Source organism: Drosophila willistoni, chromosome 3R, assembly GCF_018902025.1.
Source record: "Drosophila willistoni isolate 14030-0811.24 chromosome 3R, UCI_dwil_1.1, whole genome shotgun sequence".
NCBI lineage: Eukaryota > Metazoa > Arthropoda > Insecta > Diptera > Drosophilidae > Drosophila > Drosophila willistoni.
In genome coordinates this window covers 32,182,600-32,193,605 of record NC_061086.1, presented here as the reverse complement: position 1 = coordinate 32,193,605, position 11,006 = coordinate 32,182,600, and the positions used below count along the sequence as shown (strand labels likewise).

Below are 11,006 nucleotides of genomic sequence, written 5' to 3'. Positions count from 1 at the left end.
CACGTGACTGCTGTCAATTATCGATAACATGTGCAACAATGTATCGATTAGTCGTGCAAATGCCAATACTACCATCTCTATGCACGATATTTACATTATTCTCGCTCATCTCTAATCAGTGACTTTTGCCGTGTTAAACAAATTTTTTTTAATTTTAATAAAACAATTTGTTAGATACACTTGAAAAGCCATGTCTATTGAGATAGAGTCAGCCGAGTAAGTTAGACTAGCCAGTTGCAAAAGCAACTTTTAATTCAACTTATTCCATTCATTCAATGTCCACAGCGTGATCCGGCTCATACAGCAATATCTAAAGGAGTCCAATCTAATGAAGACGCTGCAAACCCTGCAAGTAAGCTAGGTTTAGGCTTGCTCTGTACCGTATGCACTGAAATCCATTTGGTTTTTTGTTACAGGAAGAAACTGGCGTCTCATTGAATACAGTTGACAGTGTGGATGGATTTGTGCAGGATATTTCCAATGGCCACTGGGACACGGTGCTCAAGGTAACGCAATCGCTGAAACTCCCTGATAAGAAACTACTTAATCTTTATGAGCAAATCGTTTTGGAGCTTATTGAGCTGCGAGAGCTGGGAGCTGCGCGGTCCTTACTCCGGCAAACAGATCCCATGGGCATGTTGAAGCAACAAGAACCAGAAAGATATATCCACCTGGGTAAGTATGCAACCGTACAGCATAAAGAGGTCTAAAGAGTTGGCCTATTTACAGAGAACATGCTACAGCGCGCCTACTTTGATCCAAGAGAGGCGTACGCGGAGGGCAGCAGTAAAGAGAAACGTCGGACGACTATCGCCCAGGAATTAAGTGGCGAAGTACATGTGGTGCCGTCATCTAGGCTGCTCGCTTTACTCGGTCAAGCTCTGAAATGGCAGCAACATCAGGGTCTCTTGCCACCAGGCACCACGATAGATTTGTTCCGCGGTAAAGCCGCCATGAAAGACCAGGAAGAGGAAATGTACCCAACTCAATTGTTTCGTCAAATCAAATTCGGCCAAAAATCTCATGTGGAGTGTGCGCAGTTCTCGCCAGATGGACAATATCTTATCACAGGCAGTGTAGATGGTTTCTTAGAGGTCTGGAATTTTACCACTGGCAAAGTGAGGAAGGATTTGAAGTATCAGGCTCAGGACCAGTTTATGATGATGGAGCAAGCGGTGTTGGCATTAAATTTCTCAAGAGATTCTGAAATGGTTGCCTCTGGCGCCCAAGATGGTCAAATCAAGGTGTGGCGCATAATTACTGGTCAGTGTCTCCGTAAGTTCGAGAAAGCACACACAAAAGGTATTACCTGTCTTCAATTCTCCCGCGACAACAGCCAGGTGCTGAGTGCCTCCTTCGACTACACGGTCCGTTTGCATGGTCTTAAATCTGGGAAGATGCTCAAGGAGTTTAAGGGTCATTCGTCTTTTGTGAACGAAGCTACTTTTACCCCAGACGGCCATAGTGTACTTAGTGCCTCATCGGATGGGACTGTCAAAGTGTGGTCTCTGAAGACAACTGAATGTGTGGCTACCTATAAACCGCTTGGCAACGAACTGGCCGTCAACACAGTCCTGATTCTTCCAAAGAATCCCGAGCATTTTATAGTTTGCAATAGATCCAACACAGTGGTTATTATGAACATGCAGGGACAGATTGTGCGCTCATTTTCGTCAGGTAAACGAGAGGGCGGCTCCTTTATCTCAGCCACTCTTTCGCCGCGTGGTGAATTTATATACTGTGCAGGCGAGGATCAGGTTCTTTACTGTTTCTCTGTCTCCTCTGGCAAACTGGAGCGTACCTTGAACGTAAGCATGAAGTATGCGTTTAATTTTATATTGCAAGCGATCTTAACTCATTTAAATTCCAGGTTCATGAAAAGGACGTTATTGGATTGACTCATCATCCGCATCAGAATTTGTTGGCCTCCTACAGTGAAGATGGTCTACTTAAACTGTGGAAGCCATAGAACTGCTAAGGCTATTAAAACAAAAAAAAAAAAATCAATTTGCATACTAAGTTTTAATTAGTAGGCTTAGTTAGTTTTTCTTAGAATTTACAAAAAACAAATACACGAGTTTTATTTATATGCTAACTGTGCTCTGTAAACTCTTGATCTCATTGATCTCGCTTGGATTCTCCCATCTCAATATCTTCAATCATGCCTATATCTAGCAAATTGACTTTAATTAAGCATTATGCAAAACATCTGCGACAGCGCGCTAATTCGTCAGACTCTACCTCAATTGGCTGTAAACTAAGCTTAAAGTATTCCAACTGCGACATTCAGTCAGTCGACATAAGCGGTGAAACATGAAGAGCGACGAGATTATTGAAAAAATACGCAACAAATTAAAGGAATCGGATCCTGCTAGACGTACAGTGGTCAACACATTTCAGTTTAATTTCACGGATGTCGACGGCCAGCTTATTAAGAGCGTAGGTGAGTATTGGCCCTTCATGTTGATATGGGTCTGCAAGTCGAGCACATCTTGATCGTTTCATTGTAGTCTTTGATTTCAAAGCCCTGGACATATATGAGGGCAATACAGCCAGTGCAGATGGTCGTGTAACCATTTCAGATGAGGATTTCTATTTGGTGGGCACCAAGCAGAAGACTTTTGACGAAATCATTAAATCGGAGAGGGCCCAAATCGATGGCGATACCGAGGCTATTAGCAAAATTATGGAAAAATTTCGCATCAATACACAAAATTAACAAGAACTGATGAATGAATGTAACAGAATTTCATAAGATTATTAACCAAAATTAATGTATCTAGCATGCCAAGCTCAATAATTCTAATAACCATCAACGACTGCTTTTTACTTTTGAAATTTCAATAAAAACAAAAATACTACTACTGCAACAAGTTAAAGATTATATTACAGATTTTGTTGCCCAAGATAATAGTACTGAAAGTATTTCGTTTTGTTTTTAGTATTCATTTATTTAATTACCTTTATTTATATTTAATGTTAACATGGAATTGTTTTTGTAGGTGTTTTCTCCCTTTTTTCGATTTCCTTTTATAATTTTAAAAGTTTTACATTTTATTTTTCTTCCTTTGTTTTTTAACTATTTCGATTGCTCTCCTCTCATATCTCCTTTTCTACCCATAGAGCAGATTTTAATGCCAATCAAATTTTGTTTTTGTTTACGCCTTTTCGGTAATCAGATTTCAATAAGTTGTTTTATATTGTTTATATATAACTCTTTCCCTCTTAGCTGGCTTAATTTTAAGTTTAATTGTAAATTTAACACTTGCTTTTTTGTCTGGGATGCTTGTCTTTTGGCTTTTTAGCTTTTGTTTTTGTTTAGTAAACGCTTCAATTTAGCTTAGAACATCTTTGGGGGATTTATTTTATTTGTTTTGTGTTTAAATTTGTTTTCGTTTTCCTTTTTAGCATTGAGTTTAATGTTTTTAATTTTACTTTATTTTTATTGTTAGTAATCGTTTGTTTTTTTTTTAATATTTTCAGAACTATTTGTTTAAAATTTACGTTACGTAATGTCTAGAACACAAATTCAATTTCTGCATCTTTTTGACTTTTTTTTGGGGGGTTCTTAGGCTTTCTTTTTTGTAAATAAACTAATTTTTTGTTTTTTTTTTTTTTAAATATATATGTATGTTATACAACAACAAAATTTGTACACTTAAACTAAAACTGTAGTATTTAGCATTTTTTTTTTAAATTATTATTACTTAGGGATAACTTAATTATTTTGGGTATTTGTTTTTTTTTTTTTAGTCCAACAATTTAACAACGTCTTACTTACTTGTTTAATATTTAATTGGTTTTGTTTCGCATTTAAGGTTTTATCCAATTTTCTTTATTTTAATTAAATTTTGCTTGTTTCTTCTCATCACTTACTAAATACCTACATTCTGCTTTATTTTCGATTGAACGAGTTTAAGTATTTCTTTTTTTTAATTTATTTATTTAAGCCGTTTTTGTTTTTTTTTTATTTGTGTTTTTTATATTAAAAATTTTTGTTTGTTAAATTCAAAAAACGTACGTGCGCTATGAAACCAATAATTTATTTTTATTTATTTATTCAATTTTTAAGAAATGTATTTTTGTGATTTATTTTGAACCATTTAGTTGAAGAAAACAAAATACAAAAACAATTGAAATGTGAAATTAATATATACTTACAAAATTAGGATTATATACCATAAAACATTGGAAATTGGAAAGCAAAAAATAATAATAATTTTAAAATTAAAATTAGTATTAAATGGAAAAGAAACATAACTCTTGTTTGTTTAATTGTCCATTGTTTAATTTTGTGTATAATTTTCAATATATTATCATTTCCTTTAGCGTATACATTTTTATAAATATTTCCATCTCTTTCGCTTTAAACGTTTATAAAAATGTGCTTAAATAGACAAAAATCTTTGAATCAATTTATCATTCGTTTGCTTTAAGTTGTTTTTTTTGTTTAATTTCAATTTGCTTGCCAATTTTTATTTTAGTCATTTTGCTTTTATCATTATTTTGGTTTTTCTTTTCTATCATTTCTATAAACATTTCAATTAAGCAATTTCGCTTTTATTCTTTGCTGGAAGATACAGTTTTGATAGTCACTAATTCGTTTATTTATGTAATTTTCATTTTGTTTTTGGTTTTTGTTGCTGTATGTCTGCATGTTTGATTTATTCATTCACTGTTTTTTTTTTTTGTTTGTGTGTTTAAACATTGTACACTTGAGCATTTTGCTGCATTTTTAAATTTAGTGTGTGGCATCAAGTTTCTGTGGCATGTTGCATGTTCCGTGTTGGCTGTTATGTCTGTTATGTCTTGTTGATAGTTGTAAAAAAATGTGTAAATAAGAAAGTCATGCGCATATGTGTATGCTTGTATTGGTGTGCGTGTGTGTCTATGTTTGTATATATGTATGAAGGTATTTTATTATTATTGTTTTATGCCCATTTTCACTTTTGGCTCTTCGGTCTATCATCAATTAATTTAGTTTTTTATTTATTCATTTCAGTGAGTAGATTTGTTGTATAAATTATTCAATTTATGCTTCACCTAAATATTACTCGTATCAAATATAAAAATCAACAACATTTGTTTTGCATTTAGCGGTCTCTTGTGGCTTGAGCTATGAAAATGATCGCTTTTCCCCGCCTTTCACTCCACTCCATTCGTCTAACTATCACCATGCCATCGATCTCCTTCCGTTTGCCTTACGGGTTTTCCTCTTTAGCCATTTCGCTTAATCCAGCCATGTATGTATATATAATAACTATGTATATATATATATATATATATATGTATATTCAAAAGTAGCTATTTACTTGAGCATCTCATCGTATCTACTACATATGTGAAACGCGGCTAATGTCGTATCTATGTATAGCTTCTACATTTACTTACTTACTTCATCTTGATCCTCTCTCATTGTGATCTGATCATTTATTTTGTTTATTTATTTCTTAATCAATTCGCACTTTTGCATAATTTCTTGTCTTTTAGGTATTGTTAACTTTTGAATTTTTGTTGTTCATGTTTATCCTGTTTGTGTGTGTGTTGGGTGTGAGTGTGCCTTTGTCTGTGTGTGTGTATCTGAAGCACTTTGCTTCGCTCTTAATCTAAATGCGATGTGATTAAAACTGAAATTTTCTTTAAAAATGCCTTAAATCTGCTAAACCATTGTTAAACGTTTGCCATTTGGTTCACATGATCGATGTTATCCTCGTCGAAATGCACATCGTTGATGAATATGTTCGCGTCTAACTGATCTTCATCCAATTCCAGATCCTCATCATCATCGTCCTCGTCCTCATCTCCATTCGACATAATGCATATATGCGGCGGCGGCGGCACACTTGTCGGCGGCAACGGGGCAGGTGGTATGATCAGTGTTCCGCTATTTATGCCATGCAAACTTCCCGCGATACTTGCCCCACCGCTCTGCAAATGGCGACGACTAGAGCTGAGGCCAGCTAAAGACAGTAAAAAAGTATACATTAAACTCACAATCATTTGTGGGATGGTTAACAAAGAAAACACATTAAATTACCTGCATTAAAATTAAATAAATTAAAGAAAACCTAAAAAAAAGCAACACAAATCATAAAGAAAAAACAAAGAAACACAAACATTGGATTTTCCTACCCGTTGCGCTGGTCTGCGAATCGTAGTGTGCATTCCGATGTAAACCCAATTGCCTGGCATGATTTCTACGTTTTCTTCTGGAGTGACAGAGTGTGCATAGGAGACAGATTAGGCACGAGACGACGACTAGTGTTATTATAATTAGAACGTCGTGATCCTCCTCGGCCGCTTCCTCGGTACCTGTGGGTTTGATTTCAGTTTGTGAGGGCAAAGTAGAACCAGAAGCAAATGCATATGTAGATAAATTAATGTTAATCTCTAATTTTATGTAGCATACTTATACGAGTTGACACAACATTTCAAATAGAGTTACAAATATGTGTGTGTGTGTGTTGTGTGTGTGTTTATGGTGTGTTTTGTGGCTCTGTTGGATATGATTGTGCGTTTATACAGACTTTAGCTACGATTTTCTACATACACAGAGAATGTTATATGAATTATTTTCATTTCAAAAATGCAGCAGAACTTATCAATGACAACTTTTTTGTGAAGACAACAAACTTATGTGTATAAGGACCTGTTATTCAACAGGTTAAGTACAATTGGGATAAATTAAGTTAACCCATTTTGGACCACTGTTCGACTTTTCGAACAGCAAGTTTTGTATGTTTTCAAAGATTCTGTATTTTATTTGACTATATTTCAATCAAAGGGAAGTATATAGTTAGTTCAACAAAAATTACATTGAATAAACCTTCAAATCCATTTTTTGAACCAGTTTCATCTTAAACTAAAACCAGCAGAATGTTTTATTTTTTAAAAAAGTCATTTTGCAACTTAAAATCAGCCCGGTCCAAAATGGGTTAAGTAGATTCAAGATTCAGTTTTCTCAATAACATAAATTGCTAATTCTGTAAGAAGGTTTGTTTTTTCTTAAGAAATCTCAAATGAGACGTAAAGGAAGGGATAATTGATTTGGCTTTGCTTAAGCTAAGTAAAATTCATAATTTTATTCTCTGTGTAAGATTAGATTTCGTACTAAAGCATTTTAGATTTCAATTGTTTAGAATGATCTTCGGTTTAACTTATCGTTTAGTTGGTGCAAAACATAAAAAGCCAGAGAGAAATGAAAGTAGAAATACGATTCTTCTATAGCTAGCATGCCGGAATTTAAATGAAAAAAAAAAACAACATAATATTTAGCAACTTAGAGATAATTCAGAAGAAGAGTGAAACGATTTTTGTTTGTTTTGGATGGGTAGACAGGGTATTACTATGTATGTATGTACTGTGACGCGATTCTCTTTCAAACATTGATACCGTGCTTATGTATCATGAGTGTAGTCGTTGTGGGCGTTACGTGGGGGGTGGGGGGTGGTGGGCGTGGAACGATTTTAGATGCAGGACTCACGTGTTAAATGTGACCAACAGGTTTTTTTCTTTTCTTTTTGTTGTCTTATAATTTAATTTAAGTTTATTTTCTCATTGAATTTTTGATAGAAAAATTATTAAAATTCTTGCTAAGAAATTCTTGTTTAATTTGATTTTTTTTTGTTTATATGTTGTCATAGTTATTCAATTGTTATTTTCTTCGTTTTTAATCATTTTGATTCCAATTTTGAAAATTTTGATTTTTGATCTTTTTTTTAGTACGTATTTAAGACTAATGTTGTTATTGCTAAAACGAATGTCTGTAGAACTGGGGGCAAATGCATGAAACTGGCGTCACCTGTGCCATGAGTTTTTTTTTTGGTTTGGGAAGTATTTTGGTTTCGTTTGAGTGGAAAGACAAAAGAAAGAACATTTAGGAATAGAAGACAATTAAGAAAAAGAGAGAAATAGAAAGAGAGAGAGAGAGAAAGAGAGAGAGAGATAAAAGAGTTATAGTGTAAGAATGACTGCAAGTGGGTTTAGGTCTTGTGTGCCATTCGAGGAGAGTTACTACTAATTTGGTTAGATACGAGAGCTGTTTGTTAGGTTAATGCTTAGAGAAACAGACAACGACATTTGACCCTATCTTCAATTCTAATTGGTAGTTAGAAAAACTTTCATAACTAGCAACTTCTTAGGAGTGGTAAGAATTTTTCTATTCATATTAATTTTAACAACCGACTCATCAAAACAGCGCTCGTATTTAAAACTCAAATGTATGTAGTTGAAGTGTCGTGGTTAGTTAGAGTAAAGTAAATGATTGACATAGATAGATAGGCGAGAAGGTTGTGACACAAAGAGAAAGTAGAATGGATATCCTGATAATGCTAACTATTAAAGATATATACATAAATTCTGGCCACATGAAATGAAAATCGTACAGCTAGTAAATTGTATAAAATAGTAGAAATAGATATTTAAGTGCAATATGCATACATAGACTTATATAGAACTTTTCTTTAGGTTTCTTACAAACTTTTTGTAAGTTATTCATGTTATTTTGTAATTAAAATATATTCTTATATACATATATGTACATATAATATATTATATATTTAGTTGATATCGTTTGCAAGTGTTTCGTCGGGTTCAAGTTTTTGCGTGAATTGTTATAAACAAATGAAAAATAATGTAAGTATATCGGAACCAAACAGAACTAAATCATTGAAAGGACAAACAAATTATGTGTTGTTACCATTTTGTGAAATAACTGAAAAATTAGGTATTTGGATATTAGAGTGGACCTTAAAACACATTTGTTGAGTCATGAACTGACTTAGTGATTAGGGGCTAGCTTTACATGTACATGTTTCTTTCCATTTTGGGTATTTCTCAATTATAGAGATGTTTTAGCATAGACTTTCTTTGTCTCTTCATTTAAATATTACGTATACGCAGTGTTAGCCAATTAAGTACTAGAAGGATTTTAGTAAAAGTCAGTTTAATAGAAAACCTCAATGAATTTTAATTGTTGACCAATGTTGGCCAACACCTAAACACATCAAGACATTTTAGGTTTCGAAAATGCTTAGTTTTTCGGTCCACCACTAATTCCGTTGTTTATAAGAAAGAAAAAAGTATTGAATAACTTAAAAATAAATTATTAAAGGAAATAAAAAATTGAACTGAACCGTTCGACTCACTCACGACTCACAGTGCAATTCATCACTATCGTCTCCGGGCCCACAGTTTTTGACGCCATCACAGCGCAGTTTGTCCGAAATGCAATAGCCAACTTCACACTGATAATGATAGGTGGACTCGCAGAGTAGTCCAATAGATGGGGGGCCGGGACCGGAGTCCTGTATCTCTGTCCAGACAACTCGGAAGCCCTTCAGTTCAGTTGATATAGATCAGTTGGAGAGCGTTCAGCGTTTAATTATGTGACCTGACTCACCTGTGCCCCCACAGTCTTGTCGCTGGTTGTGAAACTAATTCGTGCCGTCTGTCCCGTCGATATATAATGCCAATGCTCGATGGCCGGCTTTTCGCCACACAGCTCCAATGGCGGCTGATCCGAGTCAACGTTTACCCACAGCCGCAATACAGCAGCTGGGCAACCGCGATCTAAGTTATGAGAAAAGCATAATCAATTGGTATATAAAGATGGAGTTCTTTTTGTCCCACTCACTTGGCGGATCACCTTCGAGACCAAATTGTTCGAAATTAATGGACAATTTGTAGCCAGGTCTCGCTGTCATAACCCAATTACAGGCATTGGAGGCCATGCCGCGCCCTGGAGCCTTGTAGCCAGTTGGCCAATTGGGTGAGGCGATAATGCCAGAGTCCTCGTTACTAAAGTTGCCGCCACAGTCGCCCGCATCTGATTTGGCTGACTCGAAGAAATAGCGCGCCTTAAACCCACTGGCCACACTCTCCTGATCCGTGTGCAAGGTGATTCGTAGGCCAACTGCTCCACGTGGACTCTCTACCGGTCCTGGGGCGGTTAACCCGCAATAACGGCCGAGCAGGCGATCATTATTATCACGATAGACCACATACATTTCCAGCCAATCCTCAAAGCAGGCTCCCGACCTATAAGTAAAAGCGTATTAACGAGAAATTCCAAACGTAATTTAAGGCAGGGGGTGGGGTGGGACCTACCCATATGCTCCAACTGTGGCATTTGCATTGTTATCCGCCTTGATTTTGAAGTGATCAAACACAATTGTCACCTGCTCATTGGGCTCGGCCAGAAAGAGATAGGAACAATTCGTGTCCGAGGGATAGTTGGAGGGATAGCGCGGACTGTTGAGTTCACCGCGTTTCTTGGAATTGCTCACATATGTGAAACTGCATGTGCCATCGGGTGCCGCTGTGCCAGGTATCTTATATTCGGTTTCGAAAGTGTATTTACCCTTAAAGCCACGACCCTGCAGCTCACCAGAGCTAAAGACCATGGCCAGTCGTGGTCCTTCACTGATGACGCGCTGCGTCTCATTGCCGCAAAGTTCATAGTCGAATTTGTCATAAGCATCGGCAGTCTCCTGACCCTTTAGATATATTTTCAGATAGCCATCCGTGCAATTGGATCTTTGCAGAACAAAAAAAATAAAAAAAGATGTATAAAAAGTCCTCGGAAAGAAGTATTTTTTATTTAAGGATCTTACTCGCCCCTGTCTTTGTGCTCGACTTTGGGTATATTGAAAGCATTAAATTCCAGGCGCACACGTTCCAGATGCTGGGCATCTTGCATGCCATAAATGAAATATCTACGATAAAGAAATCACCAATACATACATATATCTTCTTTCACAAAAACATCCATTGATAGGTTTCCTTTGTTGACTTACCTACACACAGTTTTTGGTATATATGGATAGGGATAGTTAGGTGAGAGCACAAAGCCAGTTGATTCCTTTTTCGATAAAATCTTTTGATCACATTCAGAGCCACGTATGTGAATGCCATCATTTTCACCTGATGGTATAACCCATATAATTTGTTGTTGCATTTTATATATAGGTACATATGTATGTAGGTAGGTATACGATTTTTTGAGA

The 11,006-nt window shown here is 35.7% G+C and overlaps 3 protein-coding genes across 8 annotated transcripts in view; 2 read left to right on the top strand and 1 right to left on the bottom strand.

The window, feature by feature from the left end:
• The first annotated feature begins 105 nt into the window (after positions 1-105).
• Positions 106-2,095, top strand: LOC6649655 (WD40 repeat-containing protein SMU1). The gene is made up of 5 exons (XM_002072206.3): positions 106-216; positions 286-352; positions 417-675; positions 730-1,808; positions 1,871-2,095. The coding sequence occupies exons 1-5, from the start codon at positions 191-193 to the stop codon at positions 1,967-1,969; spliced, it is 1,530 nt and encodes a 509-aa protein (XP_002072242.1). The 5' UTR covers positions 106-190; the 3' UTR covers positions 1,970-2,095.
• A 69-nt stretch (positions 2,096-2,164) lies between these two features.
• On the top strand, positions 2,165-2,884 carry LOC6649654. 2 transcript variants are annotated; one of them, XM_015177035.3, is made up of 2 exons: positions 2,165-2,443; positions 2,526-2,884. In XM_015177035.3, exons 1-2 carry the CDS (start codon positions 2,314-2,316, stop codon positions 2,717-2,719), a joined length of 324 nt encoding a protein of 107 aa, XP_015032521.1. In that variant the 5' UTR covers positions 2,165-2,313; the 3' UTR covers positions 2,720-2,884. The 2 variants fall into 2 exon arrangements, with proteins under 2 accessions (XP_015032521.1, XP_002072241.1); XM_002072205.4 differs by having other exon boundaries at positions 2,511-2,884.
• Positions 2,885-5,421: 2,537 nt separating this feature from the next.
• Positions 5,422-11,006, bottom strand: part of LOC6649859 (tolloid-like protein 2) — a 56,566-nt gene continuing 50,981 nt past the window's right edge. For 2 of the 5 annotated variants that reach the window (XM_047009265.1, XM_023179674.2), the window contains 8 exons: positions 10,797-10,923; positions 10,614-10,715; positions 10,108-10,536; positions 9,635-10,038; positions 9,401-9,570; positions 9,158-9,335; positions 6,133-6,312; positions 5,422-5,960 (listed from right to left, as the gene is read on the bottom strand). In XM_047009265.1, the coding sequence (XP_046865221.1) occupies positions 5,671-5,960; positions 6,133-6,312; positions 9,158-9,335; positions 9,401-9,570; positions 9,635-10,038; positions 10,108-10,536; positions 10,614-10,715; positions 10,797-10,923 (1,880 nt within the window). In that variant the 3' untranslated portion in view covers positions 5,422-5,670. Of the gene's footprint in view, positions 5,961-6,037; positions 6,069-6,132; positions 6,313-7,687; positions 7,802-9,150; positions 9,336-9,400; positions 9,571-9,634; positions 10,039-10,107; positions 10,537-10,613; positions 10,716-10,796; positions 10,924-11,006 lie in introns of those variants that run through there. The other 3 variants (XM_047009266.1, XM_023179672.2, XM_023179673.2) reach the window with 3 other exon arrangements.